Here is a 26,800-nt window from a genome sequence, read left to right as displayed (position 1 = left end):
TTAAATTTTTTTCCTTAACGCTAGAACCCCTTTACAAACCACATTTGCCATTTCGAAGTGATTATATGGCAGGCAGATATATAGCAGTTAAATCGATAAATATGATGCAGAATCCGGCTTCTGCTTTTTGCATCCTGCGCCTTCCGGTCTTCGTCTCTTTCCGGGGCTGTGACGTCACACAAGCCAAACATCCTGTTCAATCGGCATTGTGTGCTATTGTTCCATGCTTTTGTTCCCGTCCTTGTATATTTGTTGTCGTATGATTTAACGATGTCACGATGGTTTAATGTGTGGCATTGGGTTGTACAAATGGTTCAGGCAGCAGGGAGAGTTTTTATTTTTATTTTTTTTGGCTTTCCAAGTGAAAAAGGAATACGTTACCAGTGGATAGGCAAAGTCAATCGACAGGGGAAGAAACGTGCTCAGCTATGGGTGCCTAGAAAGCATTAAAAATTGTGCTGATCACTTCGAAACGGCGTGTTTTGAGTAAGACTTAGCAGAAAGAATTGGATACAGAGGCAGAGGCTAAAATCAGCTGCAGTGCCAACTATTTTTCCTACGGCCATCGGGACCACCACCGCCAGCAAGAGAACTAAATCTCGTTGCCGCCACGATGCAGCAGCGAAGCGGCGCAGACGAGGTGAGGATTTCCTTGTATATACCCATGACTCTATTATGGTTACTATGCACTGGGGAGTAGGAAAAAAAGACCCACACAGTACTTTTCAGTACTGTTCTCTGTACTTTTGCCTATATGACACACGGCAAAGACTTTCTGTGTGGCGTTTTATAACGCGACTCGAGCGAGGGGCGCACAATATATAGGAATACTGCATCCTATGTAAAAGCTTGTGCCGTGTCACTGAAACATATATGAATATATAATACGTTCTAGTCGTGCTAAAAAATATTCGCATCCCTGGGTTGGCATTATTTCAAGCCATGAGTGTATAAAAAGACATGTTTTTGACATACCGTCACATCGAGCCAGTGGCCACTCTCTTTTTCTGTCGTACAGCTGCTACTTCGCTGCTCGTCGTCGTCACCGTCAGGTTCCGACCTCCCGATCGGCTCAAACATGTACGCTTTGATGCCAAGTTCAGTTGGGTGCTCTTGTACGTCGAAATCCTCCTCCTCCACATATTACACACATTGCTCGCCATTGCATGTAGTGTGTAGCGCGCTGTGTTTGGCAATTGCAACATCACTTCTGGTAGCCCTTGCAGTGGATAAAGTAACCACACTCCGGTGTCTTGAGCTTCGGGTATGTTCGGGGAGGATTCAATATGCGTCATAAAAACAAATTTTTAGCTAAATAATGCAAATATATGTTTTAACTGACCCCGTAACATCTTTGTCATCTGACCTTTAATCACAATGTTCCACTGGCTATTCATGTGTATCCTGGAGGCTACCTGGTGTCTGCGGGCACCATGTTGGTGATCCCTCCTCTTATATAGTGCTACAAAAAATATATAAAATGCAAAAACAAACCTATGTATTTACAATTAATCTTAGCTATTTTAGGCTTTTAACTTTTTTTCTACAAAAAAAAAATTAAGTGAAAAAAACAGAATCACTGATTTGTTTTTTTCTGTCTGTCTGGAAATGATCTGCCCTTTTGAAGAAGATTCTCTCAGAAAGGGAATGTTAGCAAAAGTTCCATGAGACACAGTGGCATCTTCGTTGAACTATTTTTTCCAGAATTTGTATGGTCAATAAAATTCAGGGATCTCGTTTGCTGTGCATCATGCGTCTGAGACGCACAAAAATTAGCAGGGACACATCAAAGCATGTTCAATCTATGTCCACAGATGAACAGTATTGCTCACCTACGTACGTGTGTTCTGTCTTGGTACTAGCCAACTGAGGCAGAGTAGTGCGGGTTGTTGTTCGACAAAAGCAATGGACACGAGACTTTTTTTTCCGGACAGAGTCAGCAATAGGATATAATAGGAGATAGGCGCCAGCACGCCCATGACCTTAGTAAGGATAAGCTGGATGGGAAATGGATGGATGGATACATTTTCATTTTCAAACACCCTGCGCGCCGCTCATGACGCAGTGAGCCGCTGGCGGATAGCGTTGGCTCCGTAAATGTACACACATCGGGACGCTTTTGGGAAAGTTAACTGTTTACTACTTCCTCTTGCCTGTGGGCTAACTCGCTTGCGAGGTAAGGAGCTCAACAGCTTGCTATGGCTAGCTCGATCGTGGCGACATCGCTTTAAACAGAGGTCACTAACCGGAGGACCGCGGTGTCTGGACACAGAAGCAGTGCCATACAGACCCACACTGTAGCCGGTGCTTCTATTTGTTTTTTATTTATTTTTATTTTTTTTTCTGCTTAATTCACTTAATCCCAACATACAGGCAAGAACTTAAATGCGCGAAAATGGACCAACGAAGCAAAGATAGAACTTCAAAGCTGTTTAGACTGCACAGACTGGAGCGTCTTTGAAAATTCAGCTGGTAGGCTGGATGAATATACGGACACTGTTACATCCTATATCAGTTTCTGTGACGAGGTGTGTATATCAACAAAGTCATTTCGCATGTTCAATAACAACAAGCTGTGGTTCACTGCCAAACTAAAGCAACTTCGCCAGGCATATCGAAGTGTGGATAAGGCCTTGTTAATGGCGTTAGAAACCAGCTGACTAAAGAAGTAAAAATTGCAAAGAGGAATTTAAGAAAAAACAGTTTACCGCGAACGACTCTAAATCAGTCTGGCATGCATTACAATCGCGAACCAATTACAAGCGACCAATTCCCCAAACTGAGAACAATAAAAGACTAGCCGACGACTTGAACACCTTCTACTGCAGATTTGAAAAGGACACTTTCACATCCAACCAGCCGCACCACCGACCACCATTACACCTCTGACTTCTGGGTTGACCATCCATGAACAGGATATGAGACGCACCTTCAAAGAACAAGGGAGTGGCAAACAAACAAAGCGGCAGGCCTAGATTTTGTGTCCCCATCCTGCCTCAAACTCTGCGCGGACCAGCTCGCTCCAGTCTTCACACAGATCTTCAATAGATCCCTGGAACTGTGTGAGGTACCATCCTGTTTCAAAAGCTCCACCATCATCCCAGTCCCCAACCTGCAATCTCGGGTCTGAACGACTACAGGCCTGTCGCCCGGACATTTGTGGTCATGAAGTCCTTTGAACGCCTTGTGCTGGACCACCTCAAGAGGCATCAGAGTTCCCCTGCTGGACCCCCAGCAGTTTGCCTACCGAGCAAACAGGTCTGCGGATGATTCAGTCCAGCAGAGGATTTACTTCCTGCGGCTTCTGAGGAAGCATGGCCTGCCACAGGAAGCAGTTGTTGAAGCAGTTCTACACAGCAGTCGTCGAACCAGTCCTGTGTTCTTCCATCACAGTCTGGTTTGGTGCTGCGACAAAAAAGGACAAACTCTGACTGCAACGGACAATCATAACTGCGGAAAGGATTGTCGTTACCCCCCTACCCACCCTTGAGGACTTGCACGCTGCCAGAACTAAGACAAGAACATGCAAAATCCTCTTGGACCCGCCACATCCTGGTCACCACCTCTTCCAGCTCCTTCCCTCAGGTAGACGCCACCGAACAATGCAAACTAAAACAAGCAGACATTCCAACAGCTTCTTCCCTCTTGCCTTTAACTTCTTAAACAGTTAATTTACAACCCCACTGCAACATGCTGCCAATTTTGTCTTGTGTTTGTTGTCACTCTGTTGGGCCAATTATAGATTACTCGTGAACTCACTGTCGTAGTCTCGCCACGCTGCACTATTTGCACGTGTTGTTGACCAATACTGCCCACTCATGTGCCTGAGTAGCATCTGAAATATTTGCACCATCGACATTGTTCCAGATTATCTCACTACTAGTTACTTTTAACTGCATACATTTCTCTGCACCCTTTCCACAATGGTCATTGCACTTGACAATTGTTCTATTAGTCATTTCAATTGCAGGACTCAGCATCTTTTTGCACAATTGTAAAGGGGAAAAAAAACAATGTAAAAAAAAAAAATTGTACTGGCATAACCACATTACTGGTAACCTTGTATTGCTCAGTGACTGTGGTTTTTAATGTATTTATGTCTCAAGCGTATTCTCTGTCAATTGACTGTCTGTTGTCGTACTAGAGCGGCTCCAACTACTGGAGACAAATTCCTTGTGTGTTTTTGACATACTTGGAAAATAAAGTTGACTCTGAATCTGATTACAGGCTTTACGTAAGGTAATGATAAACCGTACCGACCAATCACATGAGTTCAGCCACCCCATCAGCCAATAAAATCTTCATTGTATCTGGTAATCACTGAAGTCACTGACTGCGAACAGACCAGACCAGACAGACGAGGAGAAACGTTGTAGGGGGAAGAGAAAGAGACTCAGCGTAAAACATAAAAACGTAAAATTATTTGAGACCTCACTGTTGTGTCAAGATGCCAAACAAAAAAAGGTTGACTCAAACTTTGGGTTAGGTTTTAAAGGTATCAAATATATTTTAAATTTAGATGAAGATGTAAAATCAGACATTAACTTGAAAGCTTGAATTGCCTGCAAGGATTTTTATTATTTTTTTTTAGATCCATCTCTAATTTGGATAAGCTAACCTGAATTAATAGGTGCAATGGAAACACAAACCACATGGGCCACAGAACCTTTCGGTACCTGTAACTAGTTCCTGGACTAGTTGGTGGAAAAGGGGCTAATGATGTGATTATGTGCTGCCGCCTTTTTTTGGTCAGGTGTCATTGTCTTGTGAGGGCATCGCAATCCAGAGCCGAAAGCATTTTCATAGGATGTCATACAGTATGTCGTCTTCTATGTTTACCTCAGTGCTGCAAATTGGGAAATGCCCAACTGTTTTCATTGTTCCAGTGACAGTGGCAATAATGTTCTATTCTGTTCTATTCTATTCTATTCTGTAGGGAAAGCCCACAATCTGCTTTTGAGGTATATATGGAAGTTGTCCATCCAGGGATACAAAGCACAGGTAAGTTTCTTTATACACTTTATTAACTGTCGAAGGAGTGTTTTTAAGTAAAATTGTAGCATTCTTAGCCAACAAACAAGTGGCAAAAGAAGTCTTGTGAAATCAAAGCACTCAGCCTCTGATGACACCTGATGGATGTGGAGCTTCCAATGAAGCAGGAGAGGATGGTGTGTTGATTGAGTGAATTTCACAAATTTCACACTCCAGGACAGTTTTCCAAATGCAAATGAGAAAACCCACGCAAGCACTGCAAAACATACAAACTCCACCTAGGCGAGGCCGGATTTGAACCTGGGTGCTCAGAACTGAGGCCACCCTGCCACCCTGTATTTTAATGGTACAACAATACTTATTGCCCTAAAAAGCAATATCATTGAATTTAAATTGATTTTCGTGGATGACTGAATCAAATAATTGACACTGACAAGAATATTGTTCACTATGGAAAAATGCAGTGTCAGAGGCGTCAACCTCCACAATGAACTGGACGGAGGGGTCGGGGTGTCTCATGTATGGGGGCCCCGGTGAAAAGTTCCTTCAGGCATTCGAAGGGTTGAGATGCTACCGGGGTCCACTGAATTGGAGAGCTGGTGGAGGTGAGACTGGTGAGGTGAATGGCCACTTTACTGTAATCCCGGATTAATCTACGGTAGAAGTTAGCAAAGCCCAAGAAACGCTGCTGTTCTTTGCTGGTGGAGGGAACGGGCCAGTTGACGACTGCTTGGATTTTAGCTGGGTTCGGTTGTAGTTGTCCTTTGGCAATGATGTATCACACGAAGTGTACAGAGGAGAGGTGGAATTCACATTTTTCAGGTTTCACAGAGAGGCGGTTTTCAGGCGCTGAAGGACTTGGCGGACAAGATGGCAAGATCCTTACTGAACAGGGAGAGAGGTCGTGATATTCCTCTGGGACCCGGGAGATATCGATTGGAGTTACTGGTGGCTGAGGTTTGCTGGAGGTCGGGGCGGCCTAGAAAAGACATTGGAAGTGGCAGAAGTGATTCCAACCAGTGATAGAGACGTGGGTCCAATCGATGATTGGGTTGTGTTTCTTGAGCCAGGGGATACCAAGGACTGGTGGTGTCTCGAGGAAGGGAATGACAAACAGCTGGAGGGTTTCACTGTCATTTCCTGAGATAAGCAGGGTGAACGGTGCAGTTTGGTGGCTTGACGGGAGATGAGCTGCCCGTCCAGGGCCGTAACCTTTTAAGGGAACGGGAGGGGTTCAAGGGAAAGCTGGAGCTGACACGCCAAGTCCTCAAGAATAAAGTTGTCTTCCGCGCCGGAGTTGATGAGGGCTGTGACCGTGGTATTGCAATCTGGACCAAGGATACACGAGGCAACAGTCATACAGGAGGGAGAGCAGGGAGAGGTGTTGGTTTGGCTCAATTTCAGTTCATGGTGAGCCCTGTCTTTTGGTTTTATTGAGCAAGTTGCCTGGCTGTCCACAATAGATACATAATCATTGCAGCGCTGTCGTTCCAGAGGGACGACACCGCTGATTACAAAGGACAGAAAGTTCATCAAAGTTTGTCTATTTAGGCAGAAACTGTCTGCCATGTAAAGATGTCTGCACTCCCAAAAAATGCAGAAACTGTCAATGAAACTCACGGATAGTGCCGTACACACTTCTTTGAGCCAATTATTTAATTGACTGAGCGTTGAGAAACGTTCATCTCCAAATTGTACAAGTGGGAGAGGCCAACTTATGAAAACCTCAGCATCCAAACATTGCACTTTAGTTAGGAGATCAGTGAAATCTCGCTTCAGTACCTCTGATTGCTGCTTGAGAACATCCAGGGCCCCTGTGTGCATAATGACAGATTTCACAGTTGGGTGCTGATTAGTGATTTCCAGGATTTTTTTCAAGATATCAGACACCATGTTATTGGTAAAACACAGTACTTTGGTATTCTTCTCGCTGCAAAAACGTTTCACATTGACTCGGGTCCTTTTTTCTTGTCCTTCGCTGTAGCGACCGTCCACGGCCGCATTCTCAGGGTTGAAGCAGCCCGCAAGGCAAGCCAGCCAGATTCATCAGTAATCTGCTGGTGTTGTGTCCTCCCTTTTAGATGTTGTCCCATATCTTTGGGCTTTGCTCCCAGTAAATTCCAGGGAGAAATCCTGGATGGTCTATTACCGTTTCCACAGTCAACATCTGTCCTCTTTGTTAAGCTAAGTGTTAGCACACTTCTGCTCATCAATTTGAGACATCGGTAGAGTGGTTTCATTCCACGACTATCCATTTACATCCACATACAACTTTCGTTTCAATGATTGACATCCTCTGCAGCAGTCCGTGATAGTCCTCAGTGGAAAAGGGAGGCATCTTGATTCCTGGTCTTGTTGCTAATAGCAGGCTTGTGGTAATTAGCAGGCCACGCTCACGTAATGGTGAGACGGTGTCAGAAAATATTGGAATATGGAACTGACTGTATCCACAAAAAAGGTACAGTCCCACAGGTTTAAAAATACCCAGGAGTCCCTACTTCTATTTTTTTAGAAGAAAAACAAGCTTATCAGCAAGAACAAATTTAAACAGAAGCGAAACAAGCAGAGCGAGCAAAAAAGTTTCGGCACTGTACGAGAGCGAGAGGCACATGAGAGATTATGAAGTCCTTCAACGAAAATACCCTTCAACGTGCCTTCGTCCCACCCACACTCACCCTCAAGAATCCTAAAATCTATGGCGTAAGAAGCCACGTAGTGCGAGCCCTGAGTGAGGGCTAGAAGACACCGAGTGGCTTCCCTGCCCTTAACGGGGTGGTCAAATACCTTAAGTTCAGTCGAGAATGAGTCAAATAATGCCAACCGGCGAAGAATTATGCCACAGCGCGGTATCCCATTTAGCGGCTCTTCCGCTCAAAAGGTTAATGATGAAAGCTAGTTTGGATTTGTCCGCGGGTAACTCAGCGGTTGCAGATCGAATACTAGTGAACAGTTCAGTAAGAATTGACCACAGGAACTTAGTTCCCCAGAGTAAGATTCGGGAGGAGGAACTTGAGGTTCTTTGTACGGGAGGAGAAGTTGGTCGGAAGCTGCGGGCTTGGTAGGAATACTCACGGGGGTGTTGATGAGGTGGGGGTTGGCGGAGTGCGTCTGGGAGGACAGGAGAGATACTTGCTGCGTGAGGGTGCTTAATGAGTCCATGATTTCGCAGAGTGCTTTATCCTGTCTGCCTATGTGGGCGAGCGCTTCCCTTAACGCTTCCGATGTTGCTGGGTCCATGATGGCCAGAGTCTTCTGTCACGATATGTAATCGTATAGTATTGGACTGGACCCAAAAGCGGACTGAGTCGGAGGGAGTAGATGAGAGTGGTTTATTTGGGGGTAGCTCAGGGTTTGTATTTCCAAGGCGTGATAGTGGTCCGTAGGAACAAGGAACGTGCAGGAAGCTGGAGCGTGATTAGGTGGAAGAACTTGACAGCGTGGTTGGAGCGGGCAGCGCAGCGGGAGACACGGGAGGAACACTGAAGGCAGAGGAGAACACAAGTGGATGTAGACGGGTAGCCAGGTAATCAACTTACACACGAGTAGGAATCACGAGAGTCGGCTTTTGTACCACAAACAAGTGCGGATACTAAAGCGCTGGCTCCCTGGATCTGGCAGGCTTATATGCAGGCACTGATGAGTGCTGATTGAGAATAGGTGTGCGGGTGAGGAGGTGATGATTGCTGGAGAGAGAGAGAGAGAGAGAGAGAGAGAGAGAGAGAGAGAGAGAGAGAGAGAGAGAGAGAGAAAAGCGAGGCACAAAGCTCCACCCAAGCTCCAAGAAGTAACTGCAGGGCACAGATCATGACTTTAACAATCTGGTCAACATTAACTTCTTTATTTGAAGCGCAATTCCACAATGGATATTAATTAATTACAGTAATTAATTAGTTTTATAGCCTTTCCCTTTGACGTGCTTGTCTCTAATTTTATTCCTAATCTCCTGAGACAACAACTCTCTCCTTCGCTTCCTCTGGTTCATGCTTAATGTGGTACATACCATGTCACCAAACAGCACAGTGATTACTTGTCACCCTTTAAATAGGCTGACTGACCTGACTGATTCCAAGTTTGAAGACACCTGTAATGCTAATTCAAGGACACACCTTGTTTGAACATGTTCCTATGGTCAAATAATTTTCCACCTTTTCTCGGGGTAATAACATTTTTGTCTAGGCCTGTTTAACCACAATTGAAAAGCAATGTCTGATTGTCAATGGTTAATTTTCATTAAATGTGTGTTTATTACTTTTGTCAGATTCAAGTTATTTCTGTGACTACTATGAATTTTTCTTTTATTGAGAGAGGCGTACCGACAATTTTATCCAGGTGTGTAAGTGTATTGATGGTTGTGGTGAGATTCCCCAGAGGAGGGAGAGAAGAGTCATATTCTCCCTTCACATTGATCATAAAGGAAGTCCAATGTTTCAGAAGTGATTTATAGAAATAATGTGTTGCAGATTTATTTTGATGTCTTGTAATTGTGAGAAATCATTAACATAATCGGTGTCTTCAGATAAATATTATTTTGTAATAATAACGGTGACGAAAGGTTAACACATCTGCCTCACAGTTCTGAGGACCTGGACTCAAATCCGGCCTCCCCTGTGTAGTTTGCTTGTTCTACCTATACTTGCGTGGGTTTTCTCCGGTTACTCTGATTTCCTCCCACATCCTAAAAAAAATGAATGATAGGTAAAGTGAAGACTCTAAATTGCCCGTAGGTGTGAATGTGAGTGCAAATGGTTGTTTGTTAATATGTGCCCTACCTCTCGCCCAGAGTCAGCCAGGACTCCTCACCGGGAACGAGTTCGACTTACTGCCGGATATGAAGGAAACTCTTGATTCTGGTCGTACAGGGACCGAACAGCCCGTATCAGGGGTTCGGTACTCCATACTCCCGAAGCACCCACCACAGGACTCCTCGAGGGACACGGTCGAACGCCTTCTCCAAGTCCACAAAACACATGTAGACTGGTTGGGTTAACTCCCATGCACCCTCGAGGACCCTGCCGAGGGTGTAGAGCTGGTCCAGTGTTCCACGGCCAGGACGAAAATCACACTGCTCCTCCTGGATCTGAGATTCGACTTCCCGACGGACCCTCCTCTCAGCACCCCTGAATAGACCTTACCAGTGAGGCTGAGGAGTGTGATTTCCCCTGTAGTTGGAACACACCCTCCGGTCCCCCTTCTTAAAAAGGGGGACCCCACCCCAGTCTGCCAATCCAAAGGCACAGTCCCCAATCTCCACGCGATGTTGCAGAGGCGTGTCAACCAGGACAGAGCCTTTAGGATCTCTGGGTGAATCTCATTCACCTTGCCACCTCGGTGACCTCAACCCCAGAGATAGGAGAGCCCGTCTCAGAGAACCCAGACTCTGCTTCCTCATGGGAAGGCGTGTCGGTGGAATTGAGGAGGTCTTCGAAGTATTCTCCCCACCGACTCACAACATCCCGAGTCAAGGTCAGGAGCACCCCATCCCCATTATACACAGTGTTGATGGTGCACTGCTTCCTCCTCCTGAGACGCCGGATGATGGCCCAGAATTTCCTCGAAGCTGTCTTTCTCCATGGCCTCACCGAACTCCTCCCATATCCGAGTTTTTGCTTCAGCGACCACTAAAGCTGCATTCCGCTTGGCCAGCCGGTACCCACCGGTGTCCACTAACGGGCTCGGAGATTGCCGCCACAACAGGCACCGACCACCTTACGGCCACAGCTCCGGTCGGCCGCCTCAGCAATGGAGGCGCGGAACAAGGTCCACTCGGACTTGTCGGAGGTGGGAGTTGCAACTCCTTCTGACAGGGGATTCTGCCAGACGTTCCCAGCAGACCCTCACAATACGTTTGGGCCTGCCATGTCGGACCGGGATCTTCCCCAACCATCGGAGCGAACTCACCACCAGCTGGTGATCGGTTGACAGCTCCCTCTCTTCACCCGAGTGTCCAAGACATGCGGCCGCAAATCCGATGACACGACCACAAAGTCGATCATCGAACTGTGACCTAGGGTGTCCTGGGTCCAACTGCACGTGTGGACACCCTTATGCTTGAACATGGTGTTCATTATGGACAATCCGTGATGACCACAGAAGTCCAATAACAGAACACCGCTCGGGTTCTGATCGGGGGGGCCGTTCCTCCCAATCACGCCCTTCCGGGTCTCACTGTCATTGTCCACGTGAGCATTGAAGTCCCCCAGCAGAACGATGGAGTCCCCAGTGGGGGCGCTCTCCAGCACCCCCTCCAAGGACTCCAAAAAGGGTGGGTACTCTGAACTGCTCTTCAGGACCCATCCCCCCACCCGAAGGCGGAGGGAGGCAATCCTCGTCCACCGGGGTGAACCCCAACGTACAGGCGCCGAGCCCGGGGCAATAAGTATACCCACACCTGTCCATTGTGAGAGGTGCCGAGCAACTCCAGAGTGGAAGAAAATCCAACCCCTCTCAAGAGGACTGGTACCAGAGCCCAAGCTGTGTGTGGAGGCGAGTCAGACTATATCTAGTCGGAACTTCTCCACCTCATACACCACCTCGGGCTCCTTTCCTGCCAGAGAGGTGACATTCCACGTCCCTAGAGCCAGCTTCTGTAGCCGGGGATTGGATCGCCAAGGTCCCTGCAAGGTGGTGAGCCCATGGGAAGATGCAAAAATAAATCATCTGACAGAGAAGGTCAGAAGGTGGTACATTGTGTCTTTGTAAATCTAGAGAAAGCCTATGACAGAGTACCCAGAAAGGAACTGTGGTACTGCATGCAAAAGTCTGGAGTGACAGAGAAGTATGTTAGAATAATACAGGACATGTATGAGGGCAGCAGAACAATGGTGAGGTGTGACAGAGAGTTTAAGGTGGAGGTAGAACTGCATCAGGTATCAGCCCTGAGCCCTTTCCTGTTTGCAGTGGTAATGGATAGGCTGACAGATGAGGTTAGACTGGAATCCCCGTGGACCATGATGTTTGCAGATGACATTGTGATCTGCAGTGAAAGCAGGGAGCATATGGAGGAACAGTTAGAAAGATGGAGGCATGGACTGGAAAGCAGAGGAAATGAAGATTAGCCGAAGTAAAACAGAATATGTGTGCATGAATGAGAGGGGTGGAGGGCAAAGAGTGAGGCTACAGGGAGAAGAGATAGCAAGGGTGGAGGACTTTAAATACTTGGGGTCAACAGTCCAGAGCAATGGTGAGCGTGGTAAGGAAGTGAAGAAACGTGTCCAAGCAGGTTGGACCAGGTGGAGGAAGGTGTCAGGAGTGTGACAGAAAGACAGTGTCTTGAGTTTGTTGTCACATATCTGTCGGGCCAATTAAATATTACTCGTGCACTTACTGTAGTAGTCTCACCACGCTGCACTATTTGCATATCTGTTGTTGACCAATACTGGCCACTCCATGCCAGAGTAGCATCTGCTCCATTTGCACACTGACTGGGGAGTATCTGCAACATTTGTACAATCTAAATTGTCCCAGACTATCGTACTACTCGCTTGAAGTCTCGGCGCCCTTTGCACAATGGTCTTTGTACCGGAATATTGTAATATTAGTCATTCGAATTACTCTAAGTGCTAGAGGACATCTTTTTGCACAATTGTCAAAAAAAAAAAAAATGTACCAGCATTACCAGAAAACTAGCAACCCTTTATTGCTCAGTGACTGTTTTTCTCAATGTCTTTATGTCTCAAAAGTGTTCTCTGTCAATTGACTCTCTGTTGTCGTACTAGAGCGGCTCAAATTACCGGAGACAAATTCCTTGTGTTTTTTGGACATACTTGGCAAATAAAGATTATTCTGAAGAGTCTCGGTTAGGATGAACAGCAAACTTTATAAGATCGTGGTGAGGCCAGCCATGATGTACGGATTAGAGTCAGTGGCACTGAAGAGACAACAGGAAGCAAAGCTGGAGGTGGCGGAAATTAAGATGTTGAGGCTCTCTATAGAAGTGACCAGGTTGGATAAAATCAGAACTGAACTCATCAGAGGGACGGCCAAGGTTAGAGGTTTTGGAGACTAAGTTAGAGAGAGCAGACTTCGATGATTTGGACACGTCCAGAGGAGAGAGAGTGAGTATATTGGTAGAAGGATGATGAGGATGGAGCTGCCAGACAACCTAAGAAGACGACACCCCAAGAAGACCGTTTCATCACCCTGTCAGCAATACCTTAGGCTGTCTTCTTCAAATTTGCAGTCATCGCTCTTGGTCCAGACAATCCGGAACAGACTGCACACAGCCAACTCTTATTGGGCTGTCAGGAGGCCTGCCATGACTGCCCTTTCACGTCAAGCCCATTTATGCTGGTGTCGCCAACACGTGCACCAGAACTTTAACTTGTGGAGGAGCGTTATGTTCAGTAATTAGTCCAGATTCTGTCTAATGCCTGCTGCACATTGACCGATGTGGTCTAACCGGAAATGCTTTTTCAACAGATTCATTTCTGTTCCCCCGGCTACCCCACATCAAGCCCCCCACCCTTCACACCACCCCTGAGTGACACAGATGACCCCACAGAGAACAGAGACCTAGTAGACATCATTGCTGAATGATGCAGCAGAAATCATTGCGTCCTCAACACTAACAAAACTAAGGCGCTTGTTATGGTCTATAGTGAGTACTCGGACCACCACTCAGCCTATTAATATCATGGGGGAAGACATTTTAGATGGCGCAACAGTAAAAGTGTTTGGGAGTATACTTGAACAATAGACTGTCATGGAATACTAACATGGATGCTATGTACAAGAAGTGAATGAGTAGACTGTATTTCCTGTGGAAGCTCAGTTCCTTCAATTGTGCAGTAAGATGTTGGGGATATACCAGTCTCCCAGTCGGTGATTGCAAGTGGCATCTACTTTTCTGTGTTCTTCTGGGTGAGCAGCATCATTGGGAGGGACACAAAAAGAAACAATAAATCAATTAAGAAGGCCGGTGACACTGAAGATGGAAATATTTGAGTCAATTACAGACGAGATCACTGAGCAAACGTCTCTCCATCATTAACAACCTTCACATCATGTCCGTGACACTTGGCAGCAGCAGAGGAGCTCTTTCTTAAACAGATTTATTCAGCTTAGCTGCTGGTTTAAACAACAGTTCAGATCATCATTTATACCATTCACTCGTCATTTATACAGAGATGCCATGTTTTCCGATTTCATAGACTTCTTCTAATGTGCTATGACTCAGTAAATTGCTGTAATATTAGTTTAATTTATCGTCAAGGATGAAGAATATATGGCTGTGAGTATTGTTATATTGTGTTGTTTCATATGAGTTCAAATATTGGTTGCTTAAAGGGTTAGAAAATAGCGACTATCGTTGCTAGTGTTAGCATGTCAATCGCACTTTCCTTTTCATGTTAACAGAATGATTTAAATCAAAGCTGTGTGGTTGTTTTCCATACAAAAGGTGTGCTTGTTTGTTTTAGGGTTAGTTTGAACTATCCATCTATCCATCTATTTTCTGAGCTGCTTATTCTCACAAGGGTCGCGGGAGTGCTGGAGCCTACCCCAGCTATCTTCGGGCAGCAGGCAGGGTACACCCTGAACTGGTTGCCAGCCAATCGCAGGGCACTTACAAACAAACAACAATTCACACACGCATTCACACCTACGGGCAATTTAGGGTCTTCAATGAACCTACCATGCATGTTTTTAGGATGTGGGAGGAAACCGGAGTGCCCAGAGGGAACCCACACAGGCACGGGGAGAACATGCAAGCTCCTGGATTGAACCCAGGTCCTCAGAACTGTGAGGCAGACGCTCTAACCAGTCTTCCACCGTGCCATAGTTTGAACTAGTAAACTTAAACTGGCACTTATTGTGAAGTGAGCTGAATTGAGTTTCCTGCCAACATACAGCTCTCGAATCTCAAGTTTGCACTCGCTAGTCAAAGCAAAAATTCCGACAAATTATTGCTTGTATCTCGAAAAATTTGTAAATCGGCTCACTCGGATCTCAAGGCACCACAGTAAATTAAAACAACAGTTGCAACAGCAGAATAAACATTTGGAGTGCACATAACATACATCCCATGTTCCTTACAAATGGGACATAAATTAAAAGGTAAATAATCATTCTCTTCAGCAGTATAACATTGGAGTTAATGTAAACTATTTTTCTGTATTGTGTTTTCTGATAGCTTATTTCTTTTTTTTTAACAGAGCCTGCAATCCAAAGGAAATTCCCAGAAGACTTCAAAGATGAGGTCTGTTTTTTTGTTTTGTTTTTTCTCAAATTTTCATTTTGCATTTCCTAATATTGTGTCTGTATTATAAATTCTGACGAGGGGTGGGACTCGAAAACCGGTTCGGACTTAGAACCGGGTAGAATTGACTGATTCCATTGGAATTGTACACCTCTGCCGGTTCTACTTCATGATGCTTTCATTTCCCAGCAAAATGTCACTTCGCACGATTTCAGCCGTCGCGTACCTATTAGCGGGCCAGCAGTACAAATTTCTAGGTCACCAAAGAATTTCGCCTGCTGAAAATGGCCCAAAGCAACATTTTCAGACCGAAATACTTTTATCACTGAACTATCCCCGGCCGAGACACAATGTTATTAGGATGAAAGGAAAAACTGCGACATGCCGTTGACAGGAATCAGGTGTTGGCCTCAAGTCGATAACCAAAGCTCACGAAGCTAACGCCGGCAACAGGACCACAGAATGGCGGCGACTAACACAGCGACACAAACTGTAGCTTCATCGCCAGATTGTTATATCCAATAATTTGTGGACAACAACTTTGTGCTAAACAGAGCTTTATTCATCATAAAAGTCAGAAAACACGCAGCAACACATGACATTTTATGGCCCCCGTGTCGGAATACGGCCGGCGTGTGTAAATGATAGCTATCGTATACTATAACATGTTTATTTATTGCTATGGTGTAACTAACCCAAACTGTATTCACATGAAAACGGTCAATGGCGCTAAAACGTTTTGGGACCGCTGCCTTTGTATAAGTAATATATTTTATATTGTGCATTAATTGTTTATAAATTTATTCCAACAATAGCCCCTTGGGATGCATCATCGAGCTTTCAAGGGAATCTTTTCAACGTGTGTGTGTGTGTGTGTGTGTGTGTGTATATATATATATATATAAAAATATATATATATATATATATACACACACACACACACACACACACACACACACACATCCATTTTATGTACCGCTTATCCTCTCTAGGGTCGTATATATATTATAACATTTTACACTTGCGGTTATGTGAGTCCCCGGATGGACATGTCATGGAAACAATTGAGTCCCTGCACTTATCATCACGGAAAACAGAATCCTCTGCTATATCACTGTTCTTGCTTCGCGGTCCTGCTCTATTGCAGATTTTATTTTATTTTTTTACATTGTTACTCTATTTTTTTATACTGTTTGTACAATATTTTTGTGAAATGCAGCCCTATGGGGGTCACAACCCAGTGCAAACTGTAGGCCGGTCCCAAGCCCGGATAAATGCAGAGGGTTGGGTCAGGAAGGGCATCCACCTTGAAACTTAGCCAAACAAATATGAGGTAAAAAGAGTATCAGATCGAGTGATGTGGTTCAAACTTGAAATTGAGGGTGTTATGTAAAATGTGATTAGTGGCTATGCCCCACAGGTAGGATGTGACCTAGAGGTGAAAGAGAAATTCTGGAAGGAGCTAGACGAAGTAGTTCAGAGCATCCCAGACATAGAGAGAGTCGTGATTGGTGCAGATTGTAATGGACATGTTGGTGAAGGAAATAGGGGTGATGAAGAAGTGATGGGTAAGTACGGCATCCAGGAAAGGAACTTGGAGGGACAGAAGGTGGCAGACTTTGCAAAAAGGATGTGAATGGCGCCTACAAGTGTGGTCGCCTCGGTCACGCGCTCTCTAGTATTGTTTTTGTGTTTTTCGTTCGTCTTTGGAGACATTACACGACTCACTTACACAAGGGGAGACTTGCTAACCATCAAGGAGGCTACTCCGGACTTTCTTTCACCAACTTTCGCAAATCCGCTCAATTTTTTCCCCGAGTTACTCACCGGAGCGGCGTCCGCAGTTTTTGGCGCATGGAGGCAGAGGCGGGGCCACAGAGGGAAGCGAGCCGGCATCCAAGTGAAGCTCCGCAAGAGAGGATACAGATTGGCGTTCCCGTCGATCCACCTCACGAATGTACGCTCCCTACCCAACAAAATAGACGAGCTTCATCTTCTGTTAAAGACTTCGGACGTTCCGTCGCCATGTGCTTCACGGAGACCTGGCTTTGCGACGCTGTACCCGATGGCGCCGTCATGCTTCCCGGCTTCCATACTCATTGAGCGGACCGCGACATGGAATCATCGGGGAAAACAAAGGGTGGCGGGATATGCTTCTTTATCAACGAAAAATGGTGTACGGATGTCACGGAGCTCAGCACACACTGCAGCCCGCATTTGGAGTCGCTGTTTTTGAACTGTAAGCCATTCTACTCGCCACGTGAGTTCGCATCATTCATCCTGGCTTGAGTCTACATTCCGCCTCAAGCTAACACGAACACTGCACTGCTAACGCTCGCCGAACAAGTCAACGAAATAAAAAAAAAAACACCTGGACTCACCCCTCATTATTCTCGGGGACTTTAACAAAGCTAAACTCAACCACGAACTCCCTAAATACAAGCAGCACATCGACTGTCCGACCAGGGAAAATAACATTTAGACCACTGCTATACTACGGTAAAAAACGCATACCGTGCTATGCCTCGTGCAGCCCTGGGCTCGTCTGATCACTGGTTAATTCACTTAATACCGACATACAGGCAAGAACTTAAATGCGCAAAGCCTACAGTGAAAACAGTGAAAAAGTGGATCAATGAAGCAAAGATGGAACTTCAAAGCTGTTTAGACTGCACAGACTGGAGTGTCTTTGAAGATTCAGCTGGCAGCCTGGATGAATATACGGACACTGTTACATCCTATATCAGTTTCTGTGAAGATGTGTGTGTACCAACAAAGTCATTTCGCACATTCAATAACAACAAGCCGTGGTTCACTGCTAAACTTAAGCAGCTTCGCCAAGCTAAGGAGGATGCATATCAGAGCGGGGACAGGGCCGTGTATAATCGCGCTAGAAACCTGCTGACAAAAGAAATTAACATTGCAAAGTTGGAAAAACAGTTTAGCGCTAACGACTCTAAATCAGTCTGGCATGCATTCCAATCGCTGACTCATTACAAGCGACGATCCCCCCAAACTGAGAACAATAGCACCCTAGCCAACGACTTGAATACCTTCTACTGCAGATTTGAAAGGACGCTTTCACACACCACACCCACCCGGCCGCACCCCCGACTACAATCACACCTCTGACTTCTGCGTTAACCATCCATGAACAGGATGTGAGACGCATCTTCAAACAACAAAACATTAACAAAGCGGCAGGCCCAGACCATGTGTCCCCATCCTGCCTCAAAGTCTGCGCGGACCAGCTCGCGCCAGTCTTCACTCAGATCTTCAATAGATCTCTGGAACTGTGCGAAGTACCATCCTGTTTCAAACGCTCCACCATCATTCCAGTCCCCAAGAAACCTGCAATCTCGGGTCTAAATGACTACAGGCCTGTCGCCTTGACATCTGTGGTCATGAAGTCCTTTGAACGTCTCGTGCTGGACCACCTCAAGAGCGTCACAGGTCCTCTGCTGGACCCCCTGCAGTTTGCCTACCGAGCGAACAGGTCTGCGGATGATGCAGTCAACATGGGACTTAATCCTTGAACACCTGGACAGTGCAGGGACCTACGCGAGGATCCTGTTCGTGGACTTCAGCTCAGCGTTCAACACCATCATCCCTGAACTCCTTTCATCCAAGCTTCTCCAGCTCAGCGTCTCACCTGCCATCTGCCAGTGGATTTACAGCTTCCTGACCGGCAGGACACAGCAGGTGAGACTGGGGGAGGCCACCTCATCCACACGCAGCATCAGCACTGGGGCGCCCCAAGGTTGTGTCCTCTCTCCGCTGCTCTTCTCTCTCTACACGAACGACTGCACCTAAGCGCACCCGGCTGTCAAACTCCTGAAGTTTGCAGATGACGCCACTGTCATCAGCCTCATCAAGGACGGTGACGAGTCTGCATATCGACAGGGAGTGGTGCTGCTGGAGCTGTGGTGCGGCCGACACAACCTGGAGCTGAACACGCTCAAGACTGTAGAGATGATCGTGGACTTCGGGAGGCATCCTTCGCCACAGCTGCCCCTCACGTTGTCCAGCTGCCTTGTGTCAACCATCGAGACCTTCAAGTTCCTGGGAATTACAGTCTCTCAGGACCTGAAGTGGGCAACCAACATCAACTCCGTCCTTAAAAAGGCCCAGCAGAGGATGTACTTCTTGCGGCTTCTGAGAAAGCACGGCCTGCCACGGGAGCTGCTGAGGCAGTTCTACACAGCGTTCATCGAATCAGTCCTGTGTTCTTCCATCACAGTCTGGTTTGGTGCTGCCACAAAAAAAGGACAAACTCCGACTGCAACGGACAATCAAAACTGCTGAAAGGATTGTCGGTACCCCACTACCCACCCTTGAGGACTTGCACGCTGCCAGAACTAAGACAAGAGCGTGCAAAATCCTCTCGGACCCTCCACATCCCGGTCACCATCTCTTCCAGCTCCTTCCATCAGGTAGGCGCTACCGATCAATGCAAACTAGAACTAGCAGACATTCCAACAGCTTCTTCCCTCTCGCGATCAACTTCTTAAACACCTAACCTACAATTATATTGCAACATGCTGGCAATTTTTTTTTTTTACTGGAGTTCGTCGAAGTCGAAGTCAAAGAAGAAGAAGAAGAAGAGGTGGAAAGCGGGTTCTTCGGCAGAAAGAGAAGAGGAAAACACAGAGCCTAGAACTGAATGTGGGGACTTTGAATGTTGGGACTATGACAGGAAAATCCCGGGAGTTGGTTGACATGATGATTAGGAGAAAGGTTGATATATTGTGTGTCCAGGAGACCAGGTGGAAAGGCAGTAAGGCTAGAAGTTTAGGGGCAGGGTTTAAATTATTTTACCATGGTGTAGATGGGAAGAGAAATGGAGTCGGGGTTATTTTAAAAGAAGAGTTGGCTAAGAATGTCTTGGAGGTGAAAAGAGTATCAGATCGAGTGATGAGGCTGAAATTTGAAATTGAGGGTGTTATGTGTAATGTGATTAGTGGCTATGCCCCACAGGTAGGATGTGACCTAGAGGTGAAAGAGAAATTCTGGAAGGAGCTAGATGATGTAGTTCTGAGCATCCCAGACAGAGAGAGAGTCGTAATTGGTGCAGATTGTAATGGACATGTTGGTGAAGGTAATAAGGGTGATGAAGAAGTGATGGGTAAGTACGGTATCCAGGAAAGGAACTTGGAGGGACAGATGGTGGTAGACTTTGCAACAAGGATGCAAATGGCTGTAGTGAACACTTTTTTCCAGAAGAGGCACGAACATAGGGTGACCTACAAGAGCGGCGGTAGAAGCACACAGGTGGATTACATCTTGTGCAGACGATGTAATCTGAAGGAGGTTACCAACTGTAAGGTAGTGGTAGGGGAGAGTGTGGCTAGACAGCATAGGATGGTGGTGTGTAAGATGACTCTGGTGGTGGGGAGGAAAATTAGGAAGACAAAGGCAGAGAAGAGAACCATGTGGTGGAAGCTGAGACAGGACGAGTGTTGTGCAGCTTTTCGGGAAGAGGTGATACAGGCTCTCGGTGGACGGGAAGAGCTTCCAGAAGACTGGACCACTGCAGCCAAGGTGATCAGAGAAGCAGGCAGGAGAGTACTTGGTGTATCTTCTGGCAGGAAAGGAGAGAAGGAGACTTGGTGGTGGAACCTCACAGTACAGGAAATCATACAAGGAAAACGGTTAGCTAAGAAGAAGTGGGACACTGAGAGGACCGAGGAGAGGCGAAAGGAATACATTGAGATGCGACACAGGGCAAAGGTAGAGGTGGCAAAGGTAAAACAAGAGGCATATGATGACATGTATGGCAGGTTGGACACTAAAGAAGGAGAAAAGGATCTATACAGGCTGGCCAGACAGAGGGATAGAGATGGGAAGGATGTGCAGCAGGTTAGGGTGATTAAGGATAGAGATGGAAATATGTTGACTGGTGCCAGCAGTGTGCTAGGTAGATGGAAAGAATACTTCGAGGAGTTGATGAATGAGGAAAATGATAGAGAAGGGAGAGTAGAAGAGGCAAGTGTGGTGGACCAGGAAGTGGCAATGATTAGTAAGGGGGAAGTTAGAAAGGCATTAAAGAGAATGAAAAATGGAAAGGCAGTTGGTCCTGATGACATTCCTGTGGAGGTATGGAAGCATCTAGGAGAGGTGGCTGTGGAGTTTTTGACCAGCTTGTTCAATAGAATTCTAGTGCGTGAGAAGATGCCTGAGGAATGGAGGAAAAGTGTACTGGTGCCCATTTTTAAGAACAAAGGTGATGTGCAGAGCTGTGACAACTATAGAGGAATAAACTTGATGAGCCACACAATGAAGTTATGGGAAAGAGTAGTGGAGGCTAGACTCAGGACAGAAGTGAGTATTTGCGAGCAACAGTATGGTTTCATGCCTAGAAAGAGTACCACAGATGCATTATTTGCCTTGAGGATGTTGATGGAAAAGTACAGAGAAGGTCAGAAGGAGCTACATTGTGTCTTTGTAGATCTAGAGAAAGCCTATGACAGAGTACCCAGAGAGGAACTGTGGTACTGCATGCGGAAGTCTGGAGTGGCAGAGAAGTATGTTAGAATAATACAGGACATGTACGAGGGCAGCAGAACAGCGGTGAGGTGTGCTGTCGGTGTGACAGAAGAATTTAAGGTGGACGTGGGACTGCATCAGGGATCAGCCCTGAGCCCCTTCCTTTTTGCAGTGGTGATGGATAGGCTGACAGATGAGGTTAGACTGGAATCCCCGTGGACCATGATGTTTGCAGATGACATTGTGATCTGCAGTGAAAGCAGGGAGCAGCTGGAGGAACAGTTAGAAAGATGGAGGCATGCACTGGAAAGAAGAGGAATGAAGATTAGCCGAAGTAAAACAGAATATATGTGCATGAATGAGAGGGGTGGTGGGGGAAGAATGAGGCTACAGGGAGAAGAGATGGCAAAGGTAGAGGACTTTAAATACTTGGGGTCAACCGTCCAGAGCAATGGTGAGTGTGGTCAGGAAGTGAAGAAACGGGTCCAAGCAGGTTGGAACGGGTGGAGGAAGGTGTCAGGTGTGTTATGTGACAGAAGAGTCTCTGCTAGGATGAAGGGCAAAGTTTATAAAACAGTGGTGAGGCCAGCCATGATGTATGGATTAGAGACAGTGGCACTGAAGAGAAAACAGGAAGCAGAGCTGGAGGTGGCGGAAATGAAGATGTTGAGGTTCGCTCTCGGAGTGACCAGGTTGGATAAAATTAGAAATGAGCTCATCAGAGGGACAGCCAAGGTTCGATGTTTTGGAGACAAAGTTAGAGAGAGCAGACTTCAATGGTTTGGACACGTCCAGAGGAGAGAGAGTGAGTATATTGGTAGAAGGATGATGAGGATGGAGCTGCCAGGCAAGAGAGCTAGAGGAAGACCAAAGAGAAGGTTGATGGATGTCGTGAGGGAAGACATGATGGCAGTTGGTGTTCGAGAGGAGGATGCAGGAGATAGGCTCTCATGGAAAAGGATGACGCATGGAAAAGGATGACGCGCTGTGGCGACCCCTAACGGGACAAGCCGAAAGGAAAAGAAGAAGAAGAAGACTGGAGTTCGTCGTCACATTTCTGTGGGACCAATCATATATTACTCGTGCACTCACTGTAGTAGTCTCGCCACGCTGCACTATTTGCATATCTGTTGTCGACCAATACTGGCTACTCATGCCAGAGTGGCATCTGCTCCATTTGCACACTGACTGTAGAGTATCTGCAACATTTGCACAATCAGCATTGTCCTAGATTATCGCACTACTCGTCACTTTAAACTGCATACACTCCTTGAAGTCTCGGCACCCTTTGCACAATGGTCATTGCACTGGACTATTGCTATATTAGTCATTCAAACTGCTCTTTGTACAATTGTCAACAAAAAAATAAAAATGTACCGGCATTACCAGATAACTATTAACCCTTTATTGCTCAGTGACTGTTTTTGTCAATGTCTTTATGTCTCAAAGTGTTCTCTACCGGAGACAAATTCCTTGTGTGTTTTTTGGACATACTTGGCATACTTCTGAGCACAGAACCATGTGGTAGAAGCTGAGACAGGACGAGTGTTGTGCAGCTTTTCGGGAATAGGTGAGACAGGCTCTTGGTGGACAGGAGGAGCTTCCAGAAGACTGGACCACTGCAGCTAGGTGATCAGAAAGGCAGGCAGGAGAGTACTTGGTGTATCTTCTGGCAGGAATGGAGAGGAGGAGACTTGGTGGTGGAACCTCACAGTACAGGAAATCATACAAGGAAGGAGGTAAGCTAAGAAGAAGTGGGAGGACCAAGGAGAGGCGCAAGGAATACATTGAGATGCGACACAGGGCAAAGGTAGAGGTGGCAAAGGCCAAACAAGAGGCATATGATGACATGTATGCCAGGTTGGACACTAAAGAAGGAGAAAGGATTTATACAGGTTGGCCAGACAGAGGGATAGAGATGGGAAGGATGTGCAGCAGGTTAGGGTGATTCAGGATAGAGATTGAAATATGTTTACTGGTGCCAGTAGTGTGCTAGATAGATGGAAAGAATGCTTCGAGGAGTTGACAAATGAGGAAAATGAGAGAGAAGGGAGAGTAGAAGAGGCAAGTATGGTGGACCAGGAAGTGGCAATGATTAGTAAGGGGGAAGTTAGAAAGGCATTAAAGAGGATGAAAAATGGAAAAGGAGTTGGTCCTGATGACATTCCTGTGGAGGTATGGAAGCATCGAGGAGAGGTGGCTGAGGAGTTTTTGACCAGCTTGTTCAATAAAATTCTAGCGCGTGAGATGATGCCTTAGGAATGGAGGAAAAGTGTGCTGGTGCCCATTTTTAAGAACGAGGGTGATGTGCAGAGCTGTGGGAACTGTAGAGGAATAAAATTGATGAGCCACACAAGTTATGGGAAAGAGTAGTGGAGGCTAGACTCAGGACAGAAGTGAGTATTTGTGAGCAACAGTATGGTTTCATGCCTAGAAAGAGTACCACAGGTGCATTATTTGCCTTGAGGATGTTGATGGAAAAGTACAGAGAAGGTCAGAAGGAGGTACATTGTGTCTTTGTAGATCTAGAGAAAGCCTATGACAGAGTACCTAGAAAGGAACTGTGGTACTGCATTCGGAGGTCTGGAGTGGCAGAAAAGTATGTTAGAATAATACAGGACATGTACGAGGGCAGCAGAACAGTGGTGAGGTGTGCTGTAGGTGTGACAGACGAATTTAAGGTGGAGGTGGGACTGCATCAGGGATCAGCCCTGGGCCACTTCCTGCTTGCAGTGGTAATGGATAGGCTGACAGATGAGGTTAGACTGGAATCCCCGTGGACCATGATGTTTGCAGATGACATTGTGATCTGGAGTGAAAGCAGGGAGCAGCTGGAGGAACAGTTAGAAAGATGGAGGCATGCACTGGAAAGCAGAGGAAATGAAGATTAGCTGAAGTAAGACAGAATATATGTGCATGAATGAGAGTGATGGTGGGGGACGAGTGAGGCTCGAGAAGAGATAGCAAGGGTGGATGACTTTAAATACTTGGGGTCAACTGTCCAGAGCAATGGTGATTGTGGTCAGGAGGTGAAGCAACGGGTCCAAGCAGGTTGGAACATGTGGAGGAAGGTGTCAGGTGTGTTATGTGACAGAAGAGTCTCTGCTAGGATGAAGGGTAAAGTTTATAAAACAGTGGTGAGTCCAGCAACTGAAGAGACAACAGGAAGCAGAGCTGGAGGTGGCGGAAATGAAGATGTTGAGGTTCGCTCCGGAGTGACCAGGTTGGATAAAATTAGAAATGAGCTCATGAGAGGGACAGCCAAGGTTCAATGTTTTGGAGACAAAATTCGAGAGAGCAGACTTCGATGGTTCTAGACATGACAGCTGCCAACCAAAGGCTGAGCTGCATTGTATTTTTTACCGGCTAAACTACTTACTGGAGCGCAAGGAAGTAACATTCCTTGTCACTTTAAAAGTATGTTCCATACTGTACTGAAAAAATCTGAATAGGATATATGTAATTTATTTATTTTTTTGCTAGTGGTCCGAGACCCAGTTTTGGGTCCCAATCCACCAGTTAAGTATCACCTGACTCAAAGCAGTCATCAAACCCATATTGCAATCCTACTGAGAATCAGTGGAAGGAGCTCTATTTTGCTCGGAGGCCCAGCGGTTTGGATGATCTTGAATTTGCTGTCAAAAAATGGGCTAGCATCCCTCAGGTACCAAACTAATACCTGTATAAGATGTTGCTGTCAGTTTTGGATAATAAAGGGTAAACTATTGACTATTAATTGTCAGAGGACTAATCAGTTTGGACTTTGAATTTGTTGCTTTATTTCTTTTTTCAATTCAGCAAATCAGGTAAAGGTCCCATATTTTGGCTATTTTGACCTCCATTGAGTGACTCTCTAACGTGGACTTAGTATAGTATAAAAGTTTCAATTACTTTAAAAAAACACCTTGCTTTTGTCATACGAGTGTCCAGAAAAGGCCCCTCTGACAACTACTTCTGCTTCACCCAGTTATTTGTATCCACTTTGTCCATATTTGGCTAAGACCGTCTCCTTTCCTCTGATTGGTTGCCTCTGTGTAGAAGACCCACTTGTGAGAGCACACTTGTAGCACGCGTGTTTATGCTGACAGCGCTCGCTCGGGAGCGGAGATCTTTGCTAGTGACGTAGATAAGCTCGATAAATTTGAGTGACCTAAAAGTCTGGAACTCAGGAATGTGTAGACGATTTTAATTCATATTTCACGTTTACTGAGGCATCATATAGCCGACATTACATCTCAAATACTAGAAAAAGTTGGTTTGGTAAAATATGGCACCGTTAACACATTTCCTGCCAATGCCGTCCAAAGACGTCATTCAGAATGGAGCTATTCCCTGTCAATGCCGTCTAAAGACGTCAATGGCGTTTATTAACGGGGATGGGTGGGGGAGGGTCTTGTGCAGTTTGTGTGAGATCGTCAAGCCTCTGGATAACTGCAATGAGGAATGGCACCCTGTAGAGGGCAACAATGCCTTGAGGTGAACATCCCTCCCTCAGATTGAAGAAGAGGATGGAGGAGGAGGAGGCGGAAAGGAGGAGACAATGAGAAGAGGCAAGCATAATGGCGGAAAAGAGAGAAGACAAAATAAAAAAAATCAGAAAAAAAAAACTTTCGGTACGAGAAATGTACTGCACCAAGGAAAGAAATATATTCCTGCGACCGACAGGAATGACGCCTTAGATCATGCGGGGTATAAAGGATGGAATTCTCCGTTCTCCTCTCCTTCAGTCCTTGTTACATAAACATAATTTAGTCCCACTAGTTCACATTACAGTGCAACGTCTGTTGCCAGTACTGATTTGAATTTTCCATTTCCAGCTCATCCAGCTTTCAGTAATACAACACTCGCGAGTCGAACGTCTTTTATGATTGCGACGAAGTAGTTTTTTTTTAACCATTGGAAAACACGTCATCAATAAAAAGTATTCTCTAGTAATTGTATGTATTTTTTAAAAACTTACAGGTTATGCATTCAGCAGACGTTGGACCCCCATTCCAGTAGGCAGTGCAAACAAAGCTTTTGTTCTCCACGTCCCACTACAGCAATTTCAACAATGTATTTTTATCGTGATAGTTATATTTCTAAACTGCACAGGTTGTGCTTCGAGCAGAAGTACGGACTGGTTTC

At 45.9% G+C, this 26,800-nt stretch overlaps 1 protein-coding gene across 12 annotated transcripts in view; it reads left to right on the top strand.

Annotated features, from left to right (window-relative positions):
• Positions 1-26,800, top strand: part of dennd1a (DENN/MADD domain containing 1A) — a 173,962-nt gene that overhangs the window by 19,956 nt on the left and 127,206 nt on the right. For 9 of the 12 annotated variants that reach the window (XR_009784583.1, XR_009784584.1, XR_009784585.1 and 6 more), the window contains exons 2-3: positions 4,937-5,001; positions 15,144-15,187. Coding sequence is in view for 9 of the 12 variants with exons in the window: in XM_061747897.1 (XP_061603881.1) it covers positions 4,937-5,001; positions 15,144-15,187 (109 nt within the window). In the remaining 3 variants the exon portion in view is untranslated. Of the gene's footprint in view, positions 1-4,802; positions 4,818-4,936; positions 5,002-13,563; positions 13,589-13,648; positions 15,046-15,143; positions 15,188-26,800 lie in introns of those variants that run through there. The other 3 variants (XM_061747893.1, XM_061747896.1, XM_061747895.1) reach the window with 3 other exon arrangements.

Source organism: Phyllopteryx taeniolatus, chromosome 15, assembly GCF_024500385.1.
Source record: "Phyllopteryx taeniolatus isolate TA_2022b chromosome 15, UOR_Ptae_1.2, whole genome shotgun sequence".
NCBI lineage: Eukaryota > Metazoa > Chordata > Actinopteri > Syngnathiformes > Syngnathidae > Phyllopteryx > Phyllopteryx taeniolatus.
This window is presented reverse-complemented; position numbering and strand designations above follow the sequence as displayed.